The following is a 27,343-nucleotide window of genomic DNA, read 5'->3' on the forward strand; positions in this document are numbered from 1 at the left end:
ATAGGTCGTTAGGAACGAGGCCCTAATTGGAAGAACATCTAGAGAGACGCAGAGGCTGCTCTGCCAATTACGATTCATTTGGAAGGCTCACTCATCAGTAGTCACAGGCACTGCTTGACTGTCCAACACTTTAAACAAAGATACACTGTACACTCAGTGTACAAAACATTATGAACACCTGCTCGTTCCATGACAGACTGAACAGGTGAATCCAGTTGAAAGCTATGATCCCTTATTGATGTCACCTGTTAAATCCACTTCAAATCAGTGTAGATGAAGAGGAGGAGACAGGTTAAATAAGTATTTTCAAGCCTTGAGTCAATTGAGACATGGATTGTGTATGTGTGCCATTCAGAGGGTGAATGGGCGCGACATAAGATTTAAGTGCCTTTGAACAGGGTTCAAAGGACATCCAGCCAACTTGACACAACTGTGGGAAGCATTGGAGTCAACATGGACCAGCATCCCTGTGGCACGCTTTCGACACTTTGTAGAGTCCATGCCCCAACGAATTGAGGCTGTTCTGAGGGCAAATCGGGGGGCAAAACATGTTCTTAATATTTTGTACACTCAGTGTATGAATGAGAGGAACACCTCTCATTCATCAACCTCATTTGCTTCTCCAGTACCCTCCGGATTATCGGCACTAATGTCATTCCAGTTCATTGTGATGTTCATGTGTTTGTTTAAGCTGGATGATTAGATACTATGTAGGTCAACCTGAAAAAAAACATGAGTTGAAAAATCATTCATCAACGACCCATGAACTATATGGGTGTTATCATCTGTGTTAATTATGTGAGATATCAATATGTATATTCTTACATGGTAATTGACTTCTAAGAGGAGGGTGAAAAACTGTCATTCTGTTAAATGTCCACATGATGGTGCCATATGTCATGGAAAGAGAGAGAGAGAGAGCGAGAGAGAGAGGGTGTGCAGGGTAACGGCTCCTCTGCGCATATCGTTCCTGATAAACCTGTTCAGCATGTAGAGATGTGCTCCGACTGGGGATAGACGCGTGTAATCGATATTTTCCCTTTAAAACAATCTCAATTTCTTTGGAGAATAATAGAACATGTGGGCTTTCCAAAGCATTCATCACAGGTGCTGGGGACAGTTCAGTAGGCCAGTGTTCATTACAAAACCTTTTCTGAAAAACTGAACGAAATCAATAGGAGGTTCACAAAGTAATTACAGCACGACATAATTTACTCTCTCAAGGCCCCAGATCCTTCCTGATCTCTGCAACCTGCCTCCTCCAACATGACCCAACTGTGTGTGTGTGTGTGTGTGTGTGTGTGTGTGTGTGTGGTGTGTGTGTGTGTGTGTGTGTGTGGTGTGTGTGTGTGTGGTGTGGTGTTGTGTGTGTGTTGTGTACATATTTGTATCAACAAATAAAACACACACCTGACTGACCAATTCTTCGTAGTAAAGCCTCCATGACTAAAAAGAAAAGTAGCATTTAGACAACAACAGAAGTTTGGGATTGTATATCAGCCCATAACCTTTCAAAATACGGTCTACTCCTCCATAACTTGTCTAAGTAGGAAAACACTAACACAAAAGTATAGTAAAAGCATGTTGAGTTTGGACTTAATCAATTCCACTAACAGTCAATACTAGATAGCACAGGAGTTCATATAGGCTCAACCCACTCTCTGCATCAGTGGCTGTCTATTGGTGATGACTGGGGGCTGTTAGTTTGCCAATTAACGACTTTAACACAGATGGTCAACACTGTCAAACACCACAGAATAAAGGCCAGGAAATGTAAATAAATCTTGTGTAATAACCATGCAATAAACAGTGTTCTGAATTAGTTGAATGAAGCAGCGCCAGAATTACTGAGTGGGATGAGGAGGTAAAGCAGGTGACAAAATGATTGACCTTGAGGCTAGTAGAAACTGAGCACAGCTCAATATCGTTGTTACAGTATGTATCCTGAATGCAACCCTCAACAAAAAGCTGTCCACCTTCTTGTAAATGACAGCATAAAAGCAGAAACCCTTGAACAACCTGCAGTGAAGTGCTAACGACCCACAGTAAATCACATCTGAATACTACCTATTCATTAGAAGACACCTCTCCAAGGCCTCAAATAAATATTCCACTTTGCAGCAAAGCTGGGGGTGTTGTCTGTTCGCATTGTACACCACTGGTATGCACTTGTGTGAGTACACATCCACTTCAAAACTCGTGGCTTTTCAGACCAGCCACTTCAGATATAAAATCTCAGAAGATGTTAAGAGAACCTGGGGAAATCTATATGCTCATAAATTCACTGTGCTGCTCTGAGAGACGGGCCTTATGGGTCCTCGTCTATATCAGCTGCATGTACAGTACTCTGCCTGCTTCCCCTTGAAACTCAATCCAACTCTCTACCAAACCCTGGTAAAACAGTATTACACATAGTCTTGGCACTACAAAAACAATAACATACAGTACTGTAAGTGTCTTCCCTCCTCTCACACCTCCTTCCTCCTCCTCCTAGTGTACTGTAGGCTGACTGATAGTCATGACCCAGCCTTCACTGCAAGTCATGGTTATGCTGATGGCATGGGATGGAGTAGAGGATGCGCTCATGGTGTCGCATAGAGCCAGTGACACAGCGTTTCCTGTTTACGATGCTCCACTCACCTCTTCTTGACCAGAAGAATGGCTACCAGCACCAGCAGGATAAACACCAGCACCCCAGCACTGATGCCAGCGATCTTCACCACCCTGTCTGTCTGCTTAGCCGGGTCCGGGATCACCTCTGGTTCCTCTGTAGCTCCTAGGAAACAGATTAGAAACAAAGAGAAATGAACAAAACAAGGGAGATTGTTGTATTTTTGACCAGGAAACCACATGACTTGAAAGGGCACAGTGCGAAAGTGAGTCTCTCCCAGCGGAACCATGCTTTCTTCGACCATAATGATTACTTTAGTTGACCAGATGGTGGTCCACTCCACGCCACATACATTCTGTTCCATCACACATGAAAACATACACTTCAAGATGTACTGTGGACGTCTTCCAGATTGAGCCATGTCACAGCAATGATTTGAGCACAAACACATTCAAAAAGACATCTAAAGACATAGCGACTCGTATTTCAATACACCGATATTCCCATTACCGTATAATATCTTTGTGCACTGGTTCTACACACACTAATATCATGATTATGTTGGGTGTTCTACTAAATGCCTTCAGAATTGAATTTCTAATTATGTTCCATACCCCCTATGGTCCCACGAGATTTTCCAAGCATAAATTCATCTGCGGTCTTTCAATATTTTCTAAATCTTCAAAGCCATTAACTTCTGTAAAGCATTTGGTGTGGATCCTCATTATAAAACAAAGAAACAACTATGATATCTTAGTACCCAACGGGTTTTTGCTAAACTAATTACAAATAGGGACATACGCAAGCACTGTCGAATGTGAACAGCTAAAAAAAAAAACGATGTACCAAATAATAAAAGTGAAAACAATCTAAATATCTACACTGATACTGTTCCCTCTTTGATATATTGTAATATTTTGCTATTGATAAATTCAAATGCAATAATCCTCTTTCTAATGCAAAACACACACAAAAAACAAAGCCTAATACTTCCCTCTACTCTCTAGTCTCCCAGCACTTAGTAAAAGGTGTTTCCTACAGTAGTGGTACACTGTAATACTATAGTACAATTTCAACAACATAATTATTCTCTTGACCCAAGTACTATATCTCCTATAACCTTCAGGGCGAATATGATGTACAAAGGATATTTATATCCCTATACAACACTGAACCTAGTACATTCATTCATACAATAGCATAGCCCTTTTATGTCAATAGCTGAATAATAACCAACCGTTTCCTATCAGCGAAAGGAATGACAAATATGACAACTCCCATCTTACCCATCCTCAGATCAAACGGAAGGTGTTTACGGAGACTGATACAATGGGCTGACTGGCACAGACTTGAAAACATGGGCAAAGCCCATCTTCAACCAGCACTCAAGCCATTATTCCTCAGGATCAATTCAATGGCCTAGTTTCTACCATGGGAGAGAAGACCAACAAGCTGGCATCTGTGTCACTAGAGGGGCCAATCTTGTGTATTTCACTAACTCACCACCCTGAGGCAAGAGGACAACTAAAATCTTCCAAAGACAGACTACATCCTCCCCCCCCCACCTCTTTTAAAAAGCTTTCAGGAGCACAGCAGGTTTTAAATAAGTGCTGATTTCTATGACCCTCAAATCCTTTTTTATATTAAGAAAGGGAAAATCAATGGTCAGTGTTTTTCAGAGAGCCGGTTGCCATAATCTTAACAAACAGAGCAAACTGACTATTTCAGTTGGAAAGACTGTGGTCGCACAGCTAGATATTTTCACTGAAAATTGTGCGTAGAACATCATCTGTGATCGGAGAGATCGCTAACAAGTTGTGGATGGATGAAACTACCCTAGAGATCATGTCCAACAGCCAGTAAAACACATCTAGGAACAGAAAGCTGGATGTATGTAGCAGGAAGGAAGTGGTCTCTGGGGCTAAAACTAATCTCTGTCAGTGTAGGGGGGGGGCTTTAGGGGCATACCCTTTGAGACTGCCTGTTGTTCTTGACAGTGAGCCCCCTACCTCACACACCCCTCTCCATGTGCCTCTGCAAATCTCTCCCTCTTTCTATCAGGTTGGAGGGAGACGGAACATCTACAGAAAGTGTCCCAGAGGAGCAGGACAAACTGTCCTTGTCTCTCACGTTGTCACCCACTGGCCACGCCGCCGGCTTTAACACTTCAACACTCCTACAGCTCCTCTCTCTCTGTTTGACAGCTCTTTCACCCTCACTTTAGCCATGCTATCGTGCCCAGGAAAATTACTGTTCAGAAACAATTTTCTGGTATTTAAGTCCGGTTCAAACGCATTTAGAAAGAAAATCTGCTAAATTAAATGAAGCAGAATAGTTTGGATCTGCTGAGAGTATTCCTGAATTTAGCCACACGGTGATAAACAAGGCTGGACATCACTAGGATGGAACTATGAGTTGTTCTGTCAAAAGTTGCGTGTCATTCATTGCGGCAAATATTATGGAACAAAGGACTGAAAGAGTCAGTCACAGAAAAATGTCACCCTTTCACCAGTTGTTTTCTTCTTCCATATGGTAAAACAGCAGCATTAAATAATCTCACAGGCATACATAACACTAATCCACTCAATGCTGTACATGCAACAGCCGGATTATGCCATCAAGAGCACTATAAGAAATGTAATATGGAGCGCAACAAGAAAACCAATAGGTTTACTAGCAGAGGAGGTTTCACAATAGATGTTGACACCAGTTAAAAAGGTTATTTTATCAGGTCTGCAGCCTGGTATCAAATGCTTGAAGGTATTGCTTGAGACATCATCCCCATCTRGCCTCAAGAATACGTATGTTTCTGTTAGAGTTAATGAGATACATTCATGAAAAAAAATACAGGAGGAAATTCAAATGGAATTGGATTACAACTATTTTGTAGATACAATTCCGGGATTAAAATGAAAATCTATTTTCTTTCCTGACGGTGGGCTACACGGCAGAGCCCTTATCAAATTCTGTCTGGATTAGTTTGACAACCTTCAGGCCAATGTGCTTCGGAGACATTTGTACGCGGAAAACAATTAATGACAACAGTTTAACAAAACWTTTTTTTTTTTAAACAAAGCTTTCATATCCAATTAAGTTAGAGCAATTAAGGTGGTTCTCAATTCAGAGAATGAGAGCACTTCTAGCATTTAATCTATCACAAATGGAAAGCGTGAGTGATTGAGTGTGACAGGCACAAGTGGCCAAAGCCTACACATACTCCAAGTGGATACTGCATGGACACACACATAGCTACTTGAAATTCTGAGCAGGACACAGTTCTGGGAAATGGACCGTTTATGTTCAGACTAAACAACATTGTTAAGGGAGGATGTAACACTTACATTTGTTGTACCTTACGCTCATATAGGCTTATTTCGTTATTATTACCGGATTCACGAATCAACAGGCTACGTTTGGTATTCTCCTTTTCCAGTCATGAAACCACCCACCCCTAATTGAAGTGACACTGACAACACGGGCACACATAATTGTGACACTAATAAAAATCATCCACAGTTCAGTCACTTCATACGAGTGTGTTGATGTGGCCAATGGATTCTCTCTACCAAAGCCACGATGAAAGATACTACACTATTGTTTCCTGTCCGATCTTTGAAATGAACAACAAGTCCAACCCTTGTTGTGTCAATGCATAGACAGCTGTTTACGGATTATAGATACAGCGCTTTCCACGTCTGATAATCTAATAGCATTTTGTGGGCTGATTTCTAAGCTTGGCCTTATAAATACACAGCACTTACTATATAAATCTGCATCTTAACTGATTAATAAGAACTGCATTACGGGGATACTTGTCCGAATCAATGAGAGAAACACACAAACACATAAATATGAGTCCAATTGATAAGCATAGAGATAAAGCTAAATTAATCTACGTTAATAATGCACCATTGTGGGTGACAACATAATCACTGATGATGAGTTCCATGTTGGAACCTATCCGTGACGTAATGTAAGGCGAAGCAAGCTTGTCATTCCTAGCAAGAACAGTGTCAGTGATGTCAACCTTCGCTGAAAGCTGATGCAGCTACACTGATTAGCATTAGCTGCCACCTTAGGCTGATATCCGAGACCAGATGTTTTGATCAGGAGATGTTTTGCCAGTAGCAATATCATCATATAGCTCTCTACTGAAGGACATTAGGGTTTTGCTAGTTTCATACCTCCTAGTTTTCATACCTCCTAGTGGAATTAAAGTTGCTGCTGGGGTACATTCATCTTTTTTACACTTTAGTCATTTAGCAGATGCTCTTATCCAGAGCGACTTGCATTCATGTTAAGATAGCTAGGTGCTCCATATGCAAGTACCATGGTCTTGTAGTGGATGCGAGCTTCGACTGGAAGCCAGTGGAGTGTGCGGAGGAGCGGGATGAAATGAGAGAACTTGGGAAGGTTGAAAACCAGGCGGACGACTGGATAAGTTGCAGGGGTTTGATGGCACAAGCAGGGAGCCCAGCCAACAGCGAGTTGCAGTAGTCCAGACGGGAGAGGACAAGTGCCTGATTAGGACCTGCGCAGCTTCCTCTGTGAGGTAGTGTCATACTCTACGGATGCTTTGATGTTTGCAGAGAACGACAGGTTGTTGTCCAGGATCATGCCAAGGTTCTTTGCACTCTGGAAGGGCAACACTGTGGAGTTGTCAACCGTGATGGAGATGTCTTTGAGCGGGCAGAAAGAGCAGTTCCGTCTTGTCGAGGTTGCGCTTGAGGTGGTGGGCCGACATCCAAGTTGAGATATCTGCCAGGCACGCAGAGATGCATGTCGCCACCTGGGTGTCAGAAGTGGGGAAGGAGAAAAGTAGTTGAGTGTCATCCGCATAGCAATGATAGAAGAGACCACGTGAGGATATGATGGAGCTGAGTGACTTGGTGTATAGAGAGAAGAGGAGAGGGCATAGAATCGAGCCCTGGGGGACACCAGTAGTGAGAGTATCTGGTGCAGACATAGATCCTCTCCACGTCCCTGGTAGGAGCGGCCTGCCAGGTAGGATGCAAACCAAGAGTGTGAATAGCTTGCGACGCCCAGCCCTGAGAGGGTGGAGAGGAGGATCTGATGGTTCACGGTGTTGAAGGCAGAGGATAGATCTAGGAGGATGAGAACAGAGGAGAGAGAGTAGCTTTGGCGGTGCGGAGAGCCTCCGTGACACAGAGTCTGGTTGAGTGACCCGTCTTGAAGCCTCACTAGTTAGGGTCAAGAAGATCGTTCTGAGAGATAACGAGAAAGTTGATCAGAGACAGCACGCGCAAGTGTTTTGGAAAGAATAGCAAGAAGGGATACAGGTCTATAGTTTTTGACGTCAGATGAGTCGAGTGCTGGTTTCTTGAGGAGGGGAGCAACTCGGGCCATTTTGAAGTCAGATTAGACACAGCCAGTGTTCAGGGATGAGTTGATGAGGGAAGTGAGGAATGGGAGAAGGTCTCCAGAGATGGTCTGGAGAAGGTAGGAGGGGATGGGGTTGAGCAGGCATGTTGTCGGGTGGCCAGACCTCACTAGTCGCAGGATGTCATCTGGAGAGAGAGGGGAAATAGAGGTCAAGGCGTAGGGTAGTTCTGTGTGATTGAGACCAGTCAATAGGCTGAGTGAATGAGTAGTGGATGTCGTCACCCTTTTTTTCAAAGTGGTTGACAAAGTCGTCCGCAGAGAGGGGGGGTGGGGGGGGTGGAGGATTAAGGATGCAGGAGACGGTGGAAAATAGTTTCCTAGTGTTAGAGGCAGAAGCTTGAAATTTAGAGTGGTAGAAAGTGGCTTTAGCAGCAGATACAGAGGAAGAGAAGGTAGAGAGGAGGGAAAGGATGATAAGTCCTCCGGAAGTTTCATTTTCCTCCTTTTTTTTTGCTCAGCTGCCCGCAGCCCTGTTCTGTAAGCTCGTAATGAGTCTCTCTGCCATGGAGCAGGAGGGGAGGGCCAAGCCGGCCCGGGAGGAAAGGGGACAGTGCGAGTCATAGGATGCGGAAAGGGAGGAGAGTAGGGTCGAAGAGGCAGAATCAGGAGACTGGAGGGAAACGGATTTAGCAGAAGGGAGAGATGATAGGCTAGAAGAGGAGAGAGTAGTGGGAGAGAGAGAAGTGGGGTGGAACTCAATTACCTGTCGACTTGATGGGACTATTGCTTCTATGTCGCCTAACCTCGTGCCTTTTGAATGCGATGCTGAAGCTAAACTGACTGGCCCTTTAATTGTAGTAAGAGACATAGTCATAAGTACTTGAAATACTTGGCCAGTTAAATCCAATGCACTTGCAAAAATGCATATTCAGCATAAATGTTGTCCATAATCTATAATGCAGATAAGTTCAATAGTGCAGCCAGAGGACAGAGTCCATAAATCGGCAACCTATTTCCCTTTGACTTACATCACGGATGAGCTGGCACTGTATGAATTGTAACAATTTAATGACCACTCCCTCTTAATCACCAAAAACCAACAGCATGGCTTTATGATAAAAACCAGTGAGCTTTCTCTCTCTATCTGTGAAATCCAAAGGGTTGGCACTGCTAGCCCCCTGTTCCCACAGAAACAAGCTGTTCACCAGAGAAGGTGCTTTACAAGCGCGAATGTTACAAATAAATAAGCTTTCCTTAATTCTGCCTCAATCCAGATCCTCGCTGCACGACAATTCTCTTGGAAGAGCGACAGAAAATAAAGTGGCACACGCATTATCACGTAATAGTTCTTCGTCGGAGCACGAGAGAGGGCATTCATTGGCTACTGGGAAAAGTGAAATCCAACTGTACTGTACAGTCAAATGCATTAATATTGGGCAAGGAGGACTTTTATTGTTGTACAAATAAACAAAAATGTAAGTCTTACCTTTTGTTGCAAGTCTCAGACATTGTGTTTTTGTTTCCTGTGGAAGAAAAACACAAAACAAATCAAATACAATACAACATAAGAAAGGATTTTAATTCATTCAAAAGGGTGGGGTGGCAAACAATGCTCCTCGATGTATAACTCAGTTTTAAGACAGACGTAAAACCCCAATAACCCAATGAGGTAACATTAGAGAATCCTATTGGCTGATAGAGCGTGGTGTATATTCACCTTCTCCACGCTGCTGACGGCCTGGAAGTAGATGTTATAGTTCTTCCTGGGAGCGAGCGGAGGGTTCCAGAAGCCGTGGTATGTCTTGTTGTCGCCCACCGTGAACGGAGAAGGCTCCGGAAGGTTCCCAGGCGGGAGTTCTGCCGCAAAGTAATACGGTGAACCGCCACTGGAGGCGTGGAAGGAGACTGGGACCTGGTAGCAGTCCACGGAGCTGGCCTCCCTGCGTGTGCGATGAGGATTCAGCTCCTCCACTACGATCTGATAAGCACTGCGGAGAGGAACAGGACATCACAGGCAATCAGTCCTCACAAAACAGCACGGGCAAACAAAGTCAGCTAGCCAAACAAAAGCAGGCTAATCTTAAAGCAATCTCTCACTTCACAGAGCACAGAGAGGGCATGCCAAATGAGTTGAACTCCTGGAATTAGCCCTGGCTTGGTAACATCGTACGCTGCAGGCCATGATATCTCTACCTGAGCCCATTTATCTGCACATAGCCTTTCTCTAATAACAATCCATTCTCTCAGACTGGGAGGCTGTAGACTAAAGAGAAAGGGTTCATGAAACTCCAGTGGGAGTAAACAGGTCGTGTCTCTCATTAGTATTTCAAAGTCACACTGCTGTGCTTCGTCTCTCCCCCTAAGGGTCTTAACGTGGCAAGACACGCACTAACCACAGTGCCAGGGCAACTTATAAACACAGCGCAGAGCGAGGAGAGGAGGAGCCCCCTCACACACCCATGGAGCTGTAAACCTAGCAGAACCTCCTTCCTTCCACATTTGGTAATGACTGCCCGGGGGCGCGTCTCTCTCCCCCCGTCCGCCCTTCCCTCACCATTAGCGCCCAGTGGCATGACAGCCTTCGCCACCTCCCTGACCTTCCATAGCTCCTATTTTAGCTCAAAGCGCRGCAGATCTAAAACGCAAGTGACACTCCATAATGCCGGGCGCAGATGGACACAAAATCTGCCCCCTTCCACCGAAATAGAGTGAGTGCTCTGGCTCGTTTCCTCTTCCTTGTATTGCTTGTCAAACTGTTACAAATTACCTGAGCAGATGGCCTGAGGCTCATTATAGCTCAATCCCTGATACACACCTTAACCAACCCTCTCTAAATTACCGCTGCACAGAGTTGCTGCGTGATTAGCCAATCAGCTTTCATCAGAGCTTGGCCAGTTTTACGGTGCACAGCCAAAACTGGTCAAATTAAACTATCCTTTTGATAATGCACTCAGGCCACAATCTGTCCAATTCCGAATCACTGTCTATTTTAAAAACACACATCTTTGCTTCGTTGGTACTCCTAAATCCTTTAAAGGCCCATGCCTTTACTACGTCATCCGTTTCGTATGACATGTTACGTCCTGAAAAATGTCCTATTGCATACAATTGTTTTGCATTTRGTATGATATGTTACGAATCCATTTCGTACAATATGTTACGAATTTGTTGTGCTTAAGATCCTGGACAGTATCTTTAATTGTTACACAGAAATGACTTGATATTGAGATAAAAATGGCTGCATTGGACCTTTAAGCTGGTAAAAACACGACATAATCCTAGTGGCAGTGTATTTCCCAATCCTAACACCCACCCTCCATTCCATATTTGGTATCTGATTATATTCATCTTTATGATATTTGTAACAATACTCTACACAACATCTGTATTCCAGACAAAAACAGCCACATTTAGAGGGGSGTGTGACATATTAGCAACAACTGCCACATCTACTGAGTGAGTGCCTGTGAGGAAGAAATGTGGTCAGCTGGTTTTGTATTCAGGGCTGTTGTCCTTCCCCTCCCCATCTGCGGCCCCTCCAATTTCACAATCGAAGCCCAGGCCTGGCCGCATAATAGCTGATTTACTGAATCTGAGAGCAAAGAGTTATCTTCAAATTCCCTTTATGACAAGTACCTTCAAACTCCATATCCCTGCCGATTGTGATAGGGGAGGGGAAATGAAAAGGCACAGGCCAACAATGGCCAAATCAAATAGAGATCGGCAGGGCAATGGACCTGAATATCTAAATTCCCTGCAGAGTCTCTGCAAACATTACCCAGCACTGCTCTCTCTATTTGTGGGCTGTGCTGCATTAAGGGACAGGGAGGAACAGGGAACAACACGACACAAACGTCCTGACAGAGAGGTCAGGCAAACGGATGGAGGAGCTTCAATAAAATGATTGGATGGAACCTTTGGACTAGAACAAAGCCAGGCATTAGTTCTCTTACCTGATAGGGGCACCTTTGGCCTGAGCTGGCTTCAGTAGGACCGTGATGGTGGTGGCCGTCTCATTCAGAAATGCCTCGGACCCATCATACTCCTCCAGAGTTGGGGCTACGGGGGGGAAAAGACAAGAATTAAACGCAAAATCACAGATGGAGGGAAAATGCAAGAGTGGGGGTAATTGACGGCAATGGGGTGTACTATGTTGAAGGCTTGGGAAAAGCATGCTCCATCAAGACACATTATGCTTCATTTTGAACTTGGCTGAACTTTATTATAGTACTGCAAAGTGCATAGTAAACAGCTCCTCTCCTGCTTGGAACATGTTTTCTAATGCATTTCGGAGAATTGCAACCCGACAGTTTTGCCAAAAAGCGGGAAATGATGTTTCCTGTGTGATTACAAATAAATTGTGTACATTACATCTCTTAAAGATTGAACGAGGTGTTTAGTGCAAAAAGCACAAGGCCTCTCTTACTTAAGAAAGGCTACTGGCCTTATTTGCCAATATATCAAGAAGCTTTCAGCTTCTATTCACCTGCTTAATTTGATTGCTTTAAATGTTGGCTGTGGTTCGCATTATTATCTAATGAGGTCCTAGGCGGTCACTTCAACAGATTTCAAATACATCCCTGTCTAGTGCACGTTGAGTGCTGCCAAGATTAGAGTTGGGAAAATAGTGTGCTGAAGAAAATGACTCCAACAGGTATGGAGAATCCATATATTTCATTACACAACCGAGTCTGATACAGTAAGCATTACAGACAGATATCTCAGCGCTGTGCTTAGTATTATGGGAGAAATTACTCTTAAAATCAACCCAACCACATTATGCATTAAAATGCACTATTTTCACCCCATTTTGGTTACTTTGCTTCCTAGATGCTACTTGCAGCTGAAGTGCTAACAGACCCTTTAAAACGTAACAACAACTGGCAGGAGTGTCTTACGATAACAATTACATTATGCATCAATTTAACACAACTACGATAGCTACTTATTATATACAATAAACAATATTTCCTCTGGTAGCACTTCTTATAGCCTAGCAGCTGCAACACCACTGCCATTGTATATGTAATCTACCATACTAGGGAGGATCCTCTTGGTCAGGTTTCCCTTGTAAAAGAGGTCTTCTGACCTCAATGGGACTTCCTGGATAAATAAAGGTTAAAGGTCCAATGCAGTTGTCTCAGTATTAAATCATTTCTGGGTAACAATTAAGTGTACCTTACTGTGATTGTTTTCAATCCAAATGGTCAAAAATAGACAAAAATAGCTTCTTAGCAAAGAGCAATTTGTCAAGCAAGAATTTTGCTAGGACTCTCTGAGTGGGGAGGGGAGAACTGWAAACTAGCCGTTATTGGCAGAGAGGTTTGGAACTCTCTTATTAGTCTATTAAGTCATTTACCGCCTGGTGATGTCACCAGGCAGGCCAAAACTCCATCCTACCAAAACAGGCTGAAATTCCAGGCGGTCTTTTCAAACAGCTTTTACACTAAAAGGGCACTATCATCATTTTCAAAATTTGACAGCCTTATTCCAACCTCAATGTGGAAATATACACTGAGTGTACAAAACATTAAGAACCATGACATAGACTGACCAGGTGAATCCAGGTGAAAGCTATGACACCTTATTGATGTCACCACTTCAATCAGTGTAGATGCCAGTGTATGGGTGCCATTCAGAGGGTGAATGGGCAAGACAAAAGATTTAAGTGCCAGTGAACGGGGTATGGTAGTAGGTGCCAGGCGCACCAGTTTGTGCCAAGAACAGCAACGCTGCTGGGTTTTTCATGCTTAACTGTTTCTGTAACTGTAACTGTGTGTATCAAGAATGGTCCACCACCGAAAGGACATCCAGTCAACTTGACACAACAGTGGAGCCAACTTGACACAACTGTGGGAAGCATTGGAGTCAACATGGGCCAGCATCCCTGTGGAACGCATTCGACACCTTGCAGAGTCCATGACCCCGACGAATTGAGGCTGTTCTGAGGGCAAAAGGGTGGGGGGGAATAAATGTACCAGAGATGTTGGTGGTGATGTTGAGTGTGGTTGGGGGCCCGAAGCCCTTGACGGTGCTGGCTCGTATGATGAACTGGTAGGTGGTGCCAGGGTGGAGCTGGTTGAAGACGTGGTGAGAAGTGTTCCAGGGCAGAGACACGATCAGAGGAGGCCGCAGTAACGGCACCGAGGGGTCAAAGGACCGAATACCACTGTAGCTGATCTGTCAGGGGAGGGAGAGGTGAGGGAAATACAATATTTACCTAATGAGCTGTCGAAAAAGTGTCCAAGCAAATGGTAATGAGTTTTCTGTTACATTATGCCGTGATGGAAACTTGGAATGGAATGCACATACATAGCAAAGTACATAGCAAAGTTTTAAAAAATGAAATTAGTTTTGAGTGATTTTTCTGCATTGTGTTTACAGCATGCATATTAAGACTTGTGGTGCATATGAACGCATATGGAGACAATCTCATAAACCTGAACTAAAATGTGTGATAAAGAATTTGAGCATGTGACTTCCCATGTCATTATGTAGTAAGTGTCATGTGACTTGCCATGGATTTATTTAGTATAGTTTTTGGTTTTCAATGGGGGTGACTCCTTGTCAATTTATGTAGTAAGTGTCTCGTGACTTCATGGTTAATTCGTAGAGTGTCGATGTGACTTCCCATGTCATTTTGTAGTAAGTGTCATGTGACTTCCATGGATTATGTGTAAGTGTCATGTGACTTCATGTGCATTATGTAGTAAGTGTCATGTGACTTCCGCATCAGTATTATGTAGTAAGTGTCATGTGACTTCCATGGATTCATGTGTAAGTGTCATGTGATTCCCATTGTCATTGTAGTAAGTGTCATGTGACTTCCCATGTTTATGTAGTAAGTGTCAGTTCTTCCCATGATTATGTAGTAAGTGTCATGTGGACTTCCCATGTATTGATAGTAAGTGTCATGTGACTTCATGTCATTATGTAGTAAGTGTCATGTGCTTCCATGTCATTATGTAAGTAGTGTCATGTGACTTCCATGTCATTAGTGTAGTAAGTGTCATGTTACATGTCCCATGATTATGTAGTAAGTGTCATGTGACTTCCATGTCATTATGTAGTAAGTGTATGTGATTTCCATGTATTATGTAGTAAGTGCTCATGTGTCTTCCATGTCATGTATGTAGTAAGTGTCATGTGATTCCATGTCAATTATGTAGTAAGTCATGTGACTTCATGTCATATTGTAGTAGTGTCATGTACATTCCATGGATTATGTAGTAGTGTCATGTGACTTCCTGTCATTATGTAGTAAGTGTCATGTGACTTCCATGTATATGTAGTAGTGTCATGTTACTTCCCATGTTATGTAGTAAGTGTCATGTGACTTCCCATGTCATTATGTAGTAAAGTGGTCATGTGACTTCCATGTCATTATGTATGTAAGGTTGTCATGTACGATTCATGGATTTATTAGTAAGTGTCATGTGATTCCCATGTATTATGTAGTAAGTGTCATGTGACTTTCATGTCATTTGTAGTAAGTGTCATGTGACTTCATGTCTATTATGTAGTAAGTGTCATGTTCATTCCATGGATTATGTAGTAAGTGTCATGTGACTTCCCATGTCATTTGTAGTAAGTGTAAGTGATTCCCATTGATCTTATGTATCAGTGTCAGTGACTTCCCATGTCATTATGTAGTATAGTGTTCTGTTACATTTCGCATGGATATATGTAGTAAGTGTCATGTGACTCCCATGTCATTATGTAGTAAGTGTCATGTTACTTCCCATGGATATGTAGTAAGTGTCATGTGTTTCCATTCATTATGTAGTATGTGTCTGTTTAACAGTTCCCATGATTATGTAGTAAGTGTCATGTGTCTTCCATCTTCATTATGTAGTATGTCATGTTAACGATTCCCATGGATTAGTAGTAAGTGTCATGTGATTCCCTTATTGTAGTAAGTGTCATGTTACATTCCATGGATTATGTAGTAAGTGTTTATGTTCTTCATGTCTATTATGTAGTAGTGGTGTCATGTTACTTCCATGGATATGTAGTAGTGTCATGTGTCTTCCCATCTGTCATTATGTAGTAAGTGTATGTTCTTCCCATGATTATGTAGTAAGGTGTCATGTGTCCTTCCCATGTCATTATTAGTAAGTGTCATGTACTTCCCATGGGATTATGTAGTACGTGTCATGTGTCTTCCCATCTCATTATGTAGTAAGTGTCATGTTACTTCCCATGGATTAGTAGTAAGTGTCATGTGTCTCCATTCATTTGTAGTAGTGTCATGTGTTTCCATGTCATTATTTAGTAGTGTCATGTTACGTTCCATGGATTATGTGGGCAGTGTCATATTACTTTCCATGGATTTGGCCAGTTTATCATACTCTCACAGCTTGATGACATTTGAGAAGAGGAAATGTTTTCTTCCATACACCCATTGCACACAAGCTATGAATCTGTGTTTTACCTTAAATAATACAATACAGTTCATTATGGATCAAGAACCTTCTTTTCATACTGTATCTAAGCAGTACTCAAAAAGGTATTTTTCAACAGTAACATACAATGAGTTCCCCTTCGACCACAGTCCACTGTTTGAGTTGTATTTGCACCATATCCTGTTGAAAAGGAGCAGGATGTTTCCAGAGGGACGTAAAGGTTCATAAACCTGTGAAACATGGTTTATATATACAAACACATGTGGATCCTGGACAGACCTGTTTACCCTCACACCCAGCCCCCCCCACCCTCCCCCACTCTCTCCCTCCCTTCACCTCTTCCATACCCCCACCTCTCCCTCCCTCCCTCCTCCCACCTCTCTCCTCCCTTCCACCCCGTCACTCCCTTCCCACCCCACCTTCTCTCATACCCCTACCTCCCGCGCCTTCCTCCTCCCACCTCCTTCTGACCATAATGCTTCCTTACCTCATACTGGGTGATGATCCCATTGGGCTCCAGTGGTTCCTTCCAGTAGAGGAAGATCCGATCCTCAAACGGTGTGGCTTTCATGGACTGGCTMGGAACGGGGCCAGGCACTGCATTAGGACAGAAGACAGGAGGAGTGAGTCCTCGTGCAATCAAAGGAAGGCCACTGTGCTGTAATGAATCCTATTCTCACAGAGAGAGCCACTCCTGAGCCTCTGTGCCCGTAACAAGACCACTGATTGGTTTTACTTACCGTAAAGCAACATGTTGAAAATGGCATAATAAGGTAGAGCTCTGTGCTAGCACTGAATGGCAGACACTCGAATCCCTGGTGTTTTTTTTATTGAATTTTGATAATGTATTTACACGAGATGAGATCAAGGTGCAATGTCTTTTCAAGAGCATCCTCTCTCCCTGTCTGCATGTTTTATGATCAAATTAGTCTCCTTTAATTTGTGGGCTTTATCCCTTTCACTATTAGAGTACATCCATCAGCAAGAGAAACCAGCATGCCAGACCACTGTGACATGAGTACTGATCAGTGGAAAACTAAATGTATTGAGTAGAATCTCCAATCCAAAACATGAATGTATTGGAGCTCGTATTCTTGAGGTGATTTCGGGTTGGAGCGAGCGGTCGCATTCGCGCTTTGGTCCGCAGGTAGTATAACTTTTCATTACATTTCATTACATTTCATTATAGTACAACGGTTTGATTTGTCTAATCTTAGCAATTTCTTCTTAGCTAGCTACATAGCCGTCTTTGTATCAAAGATAGTTGCGTAATTATCGTATTTCGTCGTKCTAACGCAGTCTACACTGCTATCTGCCCAGCAGCTAGCCAGCTAGCAAACGTCCACCGTCTACCGAATAGCAGCACTGTAGCAACTATTACACTCAACTGAACGACTTGATTAGCGTAGTGTTAGCTAGCTACATAGTTGTCTTTGCTGTCTTRGTATCCAAGATAATTGTGTAGTTTAGAGTGTGTAGTTTTAGAGTGATTATCTTAATTTACCGAGGTTAGCTAGCCAGCTATTTGCTAGCTAGCCAACAGCTAGCCAACGTCTACCGAATAGAACTTCCGCACTCAACAACCCGGTCGCATTCCGCTTCGCTCCACAGGTAGGATCACATTTTCATTTCATTTCATTACAGTACAACGGTTTGATTTGTTTGATCGTAGCTAGCCACACAGCTAGCTACATAGCCGTCTTTGTATCAAAGATAATTGTGTAGTCTAGAGCGATTTTCTAGGTTAGCTAGCCAGCTACTGTCGTTCTTTTAACGCAACGTAACGTAATCAACACTGCTAGCTAGCCAGCTAGCCCCCGAATAGCAGCACTGTAGAAACTATTACACTCAACGGAACGACTTGATTAGTGTAGTGTCAACAACGCAGCCACTGCCAGCTAGCCTACAAAGTCAACAACGCAGCCACTGCCAGCTAGCCTACTTCAGCAGTACTGTATCATCTTAATCATTTTAGTCAATAAGATTCTTGCTACGTAAGCTTAACTTTCTGATCATTCGAGACGCGTAGTCCACTTGTCATTCCAATCTCCTTTGCATTAGCGTAGTCTCTTCTGTAGCCTGTCAACTATGTGTCTGTCTATCCCTGTTCTCTCCTCTCTGCACAGACCATACAAACGCTCCACACCGCGTGGCCGCGGCCACCCTAATCTGGTGGTCCCAGCGCGCACGACCCACGTGGAGTTCCAGGTCTCCGGTAGCCTCTGGAACTGCCGATCTGCGGCCAACAAGGCAGAGTTCATCTCAGCCTATGCCTCCCTCCAGTCCCTCGACTTCTTGGCACTGACGGAAACATGGATCACCACAGAATCAACTGCTACTCCTACTGCTCTTCTTCGTCCGCCACGTGTTCTCGACACCCCCCGAGAGCTTCTGGTCAGCGGGTGGTGGACCGGATCCTCATCTCTCCAAGTGGTCATTCTCTCTTTCTCCCTTACCCATCTGTCTATCGCCTCCTTTGAATTCCATGCTGTCACAGTTACCAGCCCTTTCAGCTTAACATCCTTATCATTTATCGCCCTCCAGGTTCCCTCGGAGAGTTCATCAATGAGCTTGATGCTTGATAAGCTCCTTCCTGAGGACGGCTCACCTCTCACAGTTCTGGCGACTTTAACCTCCCCACGTCTACCTTTGACTCATTCCCTCTCTGCCTCCTTCTTTCCACTCCTCTCCTCTTGACTCACCTCTCACCTTCCCCCCCTACTCACAAGGCAGCAATACGCTCGACCTCATCTTTTACTAGATGCTGTTCTTCCACTAACCTCAATTGCAAACTCCTCCCAAGTCCGACCACTACCTTGTATCCTTTTCCCTCTCGCTCATCCAACACTTCCCACACTGCCCCTACTCGGATGGTATCGTGCCGTCCCAACCTTCGCTCTCTCTCCCCCGCTACCCTCTCTCTTCCATCCTATCATCTCTTCCCTCTGCTCAAACTTCTCCAACCTATCTCCTGATTCTGCCTCCTCAACCCTCCTCTCCTCCCTTTCTGCATCCTTTGACTCTCTATGTCCCCTATCCTCAGGCCGGCTCGGTCCTCCCCTCCCGCTCCGTGGCTCGAGCGACTCATTGCGAGCTCACAGAACAGGGCTCCGGGCAGCCGAGCGGAAATGGAGGAAAACTCGCCTCCCTGCGGACCTGGCATCCTTTTCACTCCCTCCTCTCTACATTTTCCTCTTCTGTCTCTGCTGCTAAAGCCACTTTCTACCACTCTAAATTCCAAGCATCTGCCTCTAACCCTAGGAAGCTCTTTGCCACCTTCCTCCCTCCTGAATCCTCCTCCCCTCCCCCCCCCTCCTCCCTCTCTGCAGATGACTTCGTCAACCATTTTGAAAAGAAGGTCGACGACATCCGATCCTCGTTTGCTAAGTCAAACGACACCGCTGGTTCTGCTCACACTGCCCTACCCTGTGCTCTGACCTCTTTCTCCCTCTCTCTCCAGATGAAATCTCGCGTTTGTGACGGCGGCCGCCCAACAACCTGCCCGCTTGACCCTATCCCTCCTCTCTTCTCAGACCATTTCCGGAGGCCTTCTCCCTTACCTCACCTCGCTCATCAACTCATCCCTGACCGCTGGCTACGTCCCTTCCGTCTTCAAGAGAGCGAGAGTTGCACCCCTTCTGAAAAAACCTACACTCGATCCCTCCGATGTCAACAACTACAGACCAGTATCCCTTCTTTCTTTTCTCCAAAACTCTTGAACGCGTGCCGTCCTTGGCCAGCTCTCCCGCTATCTCTCTCAGAATGACCTTCTTGATCCAAATCAGTCAGTTTCAAGACTAGTCATTCAACTGGAGACTGCTCTTCTCTGTATCACGGAGGCGCTCCGCACTGCTAAAGCTAACTCTCTCTCCTCTGCTCTCATCCTTCTAGACCTATCGGCTGCCTTCGATACTGTGAACCAACAGATCCTCCTCTCCACCCTCTCCGAGTTGGGCATCTCTGGCGCGGCCCACGCTTGGATTGCGTCCTACCTGACAGGTCGTCCTACCAGTGGTGGCGAGAAACTGTCTCCTCACCACGTGCTCTCACCACTGGTGTCCCCCAGGGCTCTGTTCTAGGCCCTCTCCTATTCTCGCTATAACACCAAGTCACTTGGCTCTGTCATAACCTCACATGTCTCCTCCTATCATTGCTATGCAGACGACACAAACAACTAATCTTCTCTCTTCCCTTCTGATGACCAGGTGGCGAATCGCATCTCTGCATGTCTGGGCAGACATATCAGTGTGGATAGACGGATCACCACCTCAAGCTGAACCTCGGCAAGACGGAGCTGCTCTTCCTCCCGGGGAAGGACTGCCCGTTCCATGATCTCGCCATCACGGTTGACAACTCCATTGTGTCCTCCTCCCAGAGCGCTAAGAACCTTGGCGTGATCCTGGACAACACCCTGTCGTTCTCAACTAACATCAAGGCGGTGGCCCGTTCCTGTAGGTTCATGCTCTACAACATCCGCAGAGTACGACCCTGCCTCACACAGGAAGCGGCGCAGGTCCTAATCCAGGCACTTGTCATCTCCCGTCTGGATTACTGCAACTCGCTGTTGGCTGGGCTCCCTGCCTGTGCCATTAAACCCCTACAACTCATCCAGAACGCCGCAGCCCGTCTGGTGTCAACCTTCCCAAGTTCTCTCACGTCACCCCGCTCCTCCGCTCTCTCCACTGGCTTCCAGTTGAAGCTCGCATCCGCTACAAGACCATGGTGCTTGCCTACGGAGCTGTGAGGGAACGGCACCTCAGTACCTCCAGGCTCTGATCAGGCCTACACCCAAAAAGGGCACTGCGTTCATCCACCTCTGGCCTGCTCGCCTCCCTACCACTGAGGAAGTACAGTTCCCGCTCAGCCCAGTCAAAACTGTTCCTGCTCTGGCCCCCCAATGGTGGAACAAACTCCCTCACGACGCCAGGACAGCGGAGTCAATCACCACCTCCCGGAGACACCTGAAACCCCACCTCTTTAAGGAATACCTAGGATAGGATAAGTAATCCTTCTCACCCCCCCCCCCCCCCCCCCCCCCCCTTAAGAGATTAGATGCACTATTGTAAAGTGGCTGTTCCACTGGATGTCATAAGGTGAATGCACAATTGTAAGTCGCGTCTTGTGATCAGAGGTCTGCTAAATGACTTAAATAAATGTAAATGTAAGCTCTCTACGAAGACACTTCCTAGTGTTTTGTCTAACATTTTAGCAGTACAATAGCTGAGATAGCAGGGCTGTCAATGGGTAACAGTAGTAACCTAATATTCTGAGGACCTTCGTAATACATCCTGGATTGGTGAACACTACTGACTGACAGCCTCATCACTACTGATGAAACCTGGCAGTCCCATGGGTCTCTATGGCTGCCACAGGACTGGTCTGCCATGGGGCTGTGTCTGCCTGCATGCCTGTCTCCCTGGGCTGTGTTCTAGTCTAGTCAGGCTGGGTCGGGGATGTCCAAAGCCCTCTCCTTCACAGCAGACAGACAGAGAGCAGTAGCGTGACCAGGTCACATGGTTGGGTGCTTGTCAGGCCTGTCTGTCTGAAGAGAGGAGCAGGGCCCGGAGCGGCGCACACGTGCGTGTCTGCTGTCTCCAGATCAGTGTTAGAGGAACTGTTTACGTGGGCCTCTCTTCTCCTCTCCTCGCCCCCAAGTCAGASAAACTTAAATTTATCAAATCTACTGGATGGATGTCACTGAGACATCAGCTTTTTACACACAGAAAAACAAAATGCATGCGTTCCTTTTTCCTGACTGATGCTACTGAAATGGGCTTGGGTTGACATGTTAAAAACAATCAGACAGATTTCTCTTCTGCTGTTGGAATACTATTGGAAAGTCATACACCCCAATCTGTTAAAAAACWAAACAAATTGTAGAAATAGGTAATAACATGTTTTTATTTATTTATATATTTTTATTTAACCTTTATTTAACTGGGCAAGTCAGTTAAGAACAAAATCTTATTTACAATGACGGCCTAACCCGGCCAAACCCGGAAGACGCTGGGCCAATTGTGCGCCACCCTATGGGACTCCCAATCACGGCCGGATGTGATACAGCCCGGATTTGAACCAGGGACTGTAGTGACGCCTCTTGCACAGAGATGCAGTGCCTTAGACTGCTGCGCCACTCGGGAGCCTAGCAGGACCGGAATATAACCCAAAAAACAAATCTCTAGCTACATGCAGAATCAGGGAAAAGTTAAAATAAGTTCTGGTGGAACAATTACAGAGGGCTCAGTCATTTCTCTAACATTATCTCCTGGGCTTGTGCGAACGTGAAGTGAGATTTAAACAGGTCCTCTTCAAGGGACAACATGTCTGCCGGTAGCCACAGGATAGAGCTGGTCACCTGGCTGCATGATTATAATGCTGAAGCGTTTAATGTGAGTTACAAATTCCGGGCTGCCGCCAGTGCTGTTATCTCAACCCTTGGTTAGCTATCCAGCTAGTGTCTATTCAGAGAGCAACAGTGAGAAAACGTGCCCTGCTTTGAAATGAGTAACTCAGCCCAGATGTAGGAATCACAGGGGGGCAGCAAAGAGCATGAGTCAATCTCAACTGGTTACAAACAGAGCTAGATACATCTATCTTTTCAAAATAAATGAGAATTATAGAGATAGAAAAACACGCGCAATGTATGTGGGTGAGCTTGATTCGTTAACACTGACGAATAAGTGTGAATTCTACATCTGAAATCTGAGCATAAAAAAAAGCCTCTCTGTTTCCTGACATCTATCCGTTATGTAGAGTGCACATACCATCTTCATCTGTCTGGATGATGGTCTCGTCGCTCTCCTTGCGTCCCTCGGGGTTGGTGAGGATCATCTTGAGGCTGACGTTGGTGTTGGGGGGCAGGTTGCCCACCACGTGGCGTGGGGCCTTGGGGTCCATGTCCAGGCAGTCGGCCTTGGTCTGATTGTTGGCGTTGTAGTAATGGTAGCAGATGGTGACGTTGAAGGTGTGGCAGCGGGTGATGTTGTAGCCCAGAGACTCCCAGTCCACAGCGATGAACCTGGCCTGGGTCTCTGCAATCTTCAGCTTCTTCGGGGTCCGCATCGGCTCTGGAGGAGAGAAAGAAACCCATGACTACAACTATGGCCAACATAAAATCACTGGAGAGACCCGTTTGTGTACAGTGTCATCTGATTTGGGGACAACATATACTGCCACTAACATGTCTGTCACAGAAAAATGTGCACGGTTAGCCAGCATTAACACATCAGTTCCACATGGATGCTCTGTGAAAGCGAGGTGTTGATGATGGTGCCTGACAATTGTCTTTCAGCAGCACAGCGGCCAGTCTACACAAAGCTCCACTTTTCTTTTCCTCATCCCCGGATCAGAACATATCCACAGACAAATAATGAGGCCGTTATGAGGATTAAATGTCCATGTGAGAGAAAAGGGGGGGACTAATGAGCAACGTAAACTGTGTGGATTGTGTTGAGCTGACGCTGGTGACCAGGAGGACACTCACACAGCCTCTTAAGGGCTTCTGAATTAGCCAATATATCACCCTGGGAGAAAGTCAATATAATCCGGCCCGCAATCCATCAAGCAATCGTGCCATGCTGGATACTAATGACTCTAATAGTCCAATTTACCTGCGCGATTAAGGCAATGATGCAAGTAGCACCTTTGTCTCTCCGTGACTATTTGCATTGGGGAGATGCAGCCAACACTGCAGCAACCAGCAAGGGCAGGACTTTAATAGGAGAATGACTTTAAACACTTATAACACTGTATTTGTGTGTACTGTGCTGATTTCCTCATTTACAATGCATTGGTTAGGAKTTTCTGTACATTCATATTTGGATTATCACTAAAGAGTATTATCATGTTAGGCTTTATATTCAAAATACTACGCATTTCCCGTCCGTGCATAAACATGAGTTAGGGGCCAGCTTTGAGGGTTAAGGGGCTTTCAATTTGTCCTTTATTGATGTGTTCCAGACACCGGCCTAGTCGTGGCTAAAGTGCATGACCTGACATGTAGAGGTTGTGGGGGTTCAGTCTCAGCTAAGTCTTCCACTGCAGTGAGCCCTGGTGCCCCTTCCCACTCTGCAACACTCATTCATTGAGTAATGGGGTAAGGATTCTGCTATGGCCGGCCTGGGGGGGTGTACGTGTGCACCGTGCAGGCTCTTGGCGTGGCAGGCCATCCTCACACAAAAGCCTCTCTCTCTCAAATGTCCTCTGTGGAAACAGACCTGCCCTTATTCTGTGCAGTCTCATCTCTACGACCACTGCTCTGAGCCACACAGAAAGAAAGATTGAAAAAAAAGGTTAGACGTTCTATCTATATGCATGTTAATAACATGTTATTTTTAGGCCAAACTGACAAAAAGAGAAAAGGAGAAAGGTGAACTCGTGGTGCTAAATCACAGATTGTCCATTTTTAAAGGCTGGGCTCTCAGCTGYGTGTAATCACCTGCTCTTTGATGAGCGTCGCCCAGGAGAGTCCTTCCTTTCTAGCCTAATTAAAATGAAAAGCTCTGAATAAAGACTGGGGACTTGTTAACATGAATCTTAGATGGACTGTTGGCTCTGGGGGTTATTATGAATAAAGCTCTCTACAACTCCATACACAGTTAGAGAGATAGTGGGCCATCTCCAACATTCATGTACACCACTTGTCTTTATTCGCACTCATTTGTTTGAGCCATTTATATTGATGTGGCGTATTGTCTCAAATCAATGGCATGGATGTTGGAGCTAACTTGGGAAAAACATGTCAATAGATACCAAAATGTAATTAAATCCCTCTTTTCCTCGGCGAAGAGTGGGGGGGAAACAAATGTTCACACTCCTCTACCACCGTTACCCGCTGCCCTGCAGTGTTTCATTTGAAGTGGCGCCACCGGTGATGAAAAAACGTTTGTCGTGACTTATTCAGTGGCCAGTGTTCCTGAGGGTGAGCAGTGCTCAGAGGGGAATTGGTCCAGGAGTGGCCACAGGTTGTCTGTAATAGAGCGGAAGCCGTCGGGAGCAACCTGTTGACCTCCTCTCTCTTCTCTTCACAGTACAAGCATTTAATAAATACCCAGAGAACCGGGAAACTAAAATTCAATTTCTCCCCTTTTTTGCTTCCTGAGCCGGCGACATGATAGTTCAATACGAGTCCATTTCGGTGTAGAGCCAATGTACACTTATTCAGAGATAATTGTGGAAATAAAAGCAAGGGAGAGAAAAGAATGAAGAGGAAAAAGAATACGAGGGTAGAGACACACATCTCCCATAGGTGCGTTTTACCTATAACAAGTCATTATCTGGTTGTCACTCAACGGGGAAACGCACACAAAATTCAGTTGAGCCAGTGACAGCATGCAATTTCTGCACATTTTCACATGGCACATTTCTTTTTTTCCTTAAATCTCGACAGGTTCTGTAGAGGCACGTCATAAATGAATGGAACGAATAAGTCGGTGCATTTTTCCCCACATAATAATACTCTTTGCAAGTTTGGTCAAGGGCAAAATCCTTTCAAAAGCTGATTTTCCTGACAATAGAGAGTGAGGTCAACAGTGACAAAGAGCGAGAGAAAGAGCGAGAGAAGGCCATTCTAACAGAAGAACCGGATAATTCAGTCATAATGACATGTTATGATCAGGGACACGTTTCATCTGCCAAGTGGACACATGAAAAACCCAGGGTAAAACTATTCCTATATTCTTTACCACACTTGATCCACTCCAGGATATGTGCACGACGTGAACTCAGTAACGACCAAATGATTTAGGATCAGCCTGAAATGGGCCTTGACTGGGCGATAGAGGCAAAGCCAAAGCTATACATTATCAACCTATTAGTAAGTGCCCAACCCACATGATGACCCAAAATTCAGCTATTCAGTTTGGGGGTGAAAAGATAAAAGAGCAGAAAAAATTAATGAAAGTACCAGGGACGAATAGAGTCAGATAGATTCCTGACATCCTCCATCATTTAAATGTCAACCAGGCAATAATAAGTTGGGGGTAGAAATTAATTGCTTATGACTTCCAATGCCCCATCAACTTTTACCACATGCGTACACACAAAGAAGCAATAACATTTGCATAGCAGACAATTACCTGTCCCCCTCTCTTTCTCGCCCCCCCCCCATCCCCTCTTCTTTATTCTGTTTATTCTATCACCCAGGGCCATGATTAACAACGCGTGTACCCTTCAGAGCTGATCAATAGCCGTGAAGTCCTGCATTAACTTTACAGATTAGGCAAGCCCCCTATAATAAATTCCATCGATTCCGGCAGCCTCAGATGCTAAAATCCCAGAGTATTTTTCAAGCCTTAAATTAAAAGGAGATATACGGTCCTGGGAGAGGCAAGGTGCCAGAGCGATTAGGAAAGTGTGCCCACTTTCCTAACTCCCCTTTTTCAGGATGGATGCAGGCTGCAGCCAGGTGGCTCACCATACTAAACAGGACAGGGCCCTCCTTTGGCCCCTCAATTCAAACACACATTTCCCCTCTGACCCTCCTTGCACTAGGCTTCCTTTATCTACAGTGCAGTGGGTGGGTGAGGAGGGGTGAGGGTAAGAGGGGTCGGGGGGAGTCTGGAACGTGGCCATTTGGGATGAGGACACCGTGGCGTCGTCCCTGGATCTTTAATCAACCATTGATGTCGAAAACAAAACCCATTGTTCGTACCGCCCGCTCTTCGTGGCGAGCGACAATGTATTCTTTGTCTCCGCGGCGTTCAGCAGAGAGCAAAAGTAACATTTGCATATATGGAGGTAAATATTTCTCTACAGAGTGCTTACATGATTCAAAGGCATGTCTGAAGCACCTGATTAAGTGCACAAACAATCAATCATAATCAAAAAAGCAGTCACCAGACTCTAATGGCAAAGAAACCACATTGAATATCCTGTATTGATTTCAGATCTTCCCTCCTTATTTTGCAGCTTGATTCCATTATTTGTTTGCTAATCCGATTAGCAAGGCCCATGATTGCATTATAAGAGAGTTTAAGAATCTGTC

General features: G+C 44.9%; 1 protein-coding gene across 16 annotated transcripts in view; it reads right to left on the bottom strand.

Moving 5' to 3' along the window:
• The window catches only part of LOC111973477 (receptor-type tyrosine-protein phosphatase kappa), a 163,195-nt gene that overhangs the window by 17,308 nt on the left and 118,544 nt on the right, over positions 1-27,343 (bottom strand). For 8 of the 16 annotated variants that reach the window (XM_070446492.1, XM_024000850.2, XM_024000849.2 and 5 more), the window contains exons 8-15: positions 23,124-23,426; positions 16,847-16,956; positions 13,933-14,134; positions 11,908-12,013; positions 9,672-9,942; positions 9,441-9,477; positions 2,641-2,776; positions 1,411-1,446 (exon numbers count right to left, since the gene is read on the bottom strand). In XM_070446492.1, coding sequence (XP_070302593.1) covers positions 1,411-1,446; positions 2,641-2,776; positions 9,441-9,477; positions 9,672-9,942; positions 11,908-12,013; positions 13,933-14,134; positions 16,847-16,956; positions 23,124-23,426 — 1,201 coding nt within the window. The remainder of the gene's footprint in view (positions 1-1,410; positions 1,447-2,640; positions 2,777-9,440; positions 9,478-9,671; positions 9,943-11,907; positions 12,014-13,932; positions 14,135-16,846; positions 16,957-23,123; positions 23,427-27,343) is intronic. The other 8 variants (XM_024000851.2, XM_070446495.1, XM_024000858.2 and 5 more) reach the window with 1 other exon arrangement.

The sequence above is a fragment of the Salvelinus sp. IW2-2015 genome, linkage group LG14 (genome assembly GCF_002910315.2).
Source record: "Salvelinus sp. IW2-2015 linkage group LG14, ASM291031v2, whole genome shotgun sequence".
NCBI classification, from domain to species: domain Eukaryota; kingdom Metazoa; phylum Chordata; class Actinopteri; order Salmoniformes; family Salmonidae; genus Salvelinus; species Salvelinus sp. IW2-2015.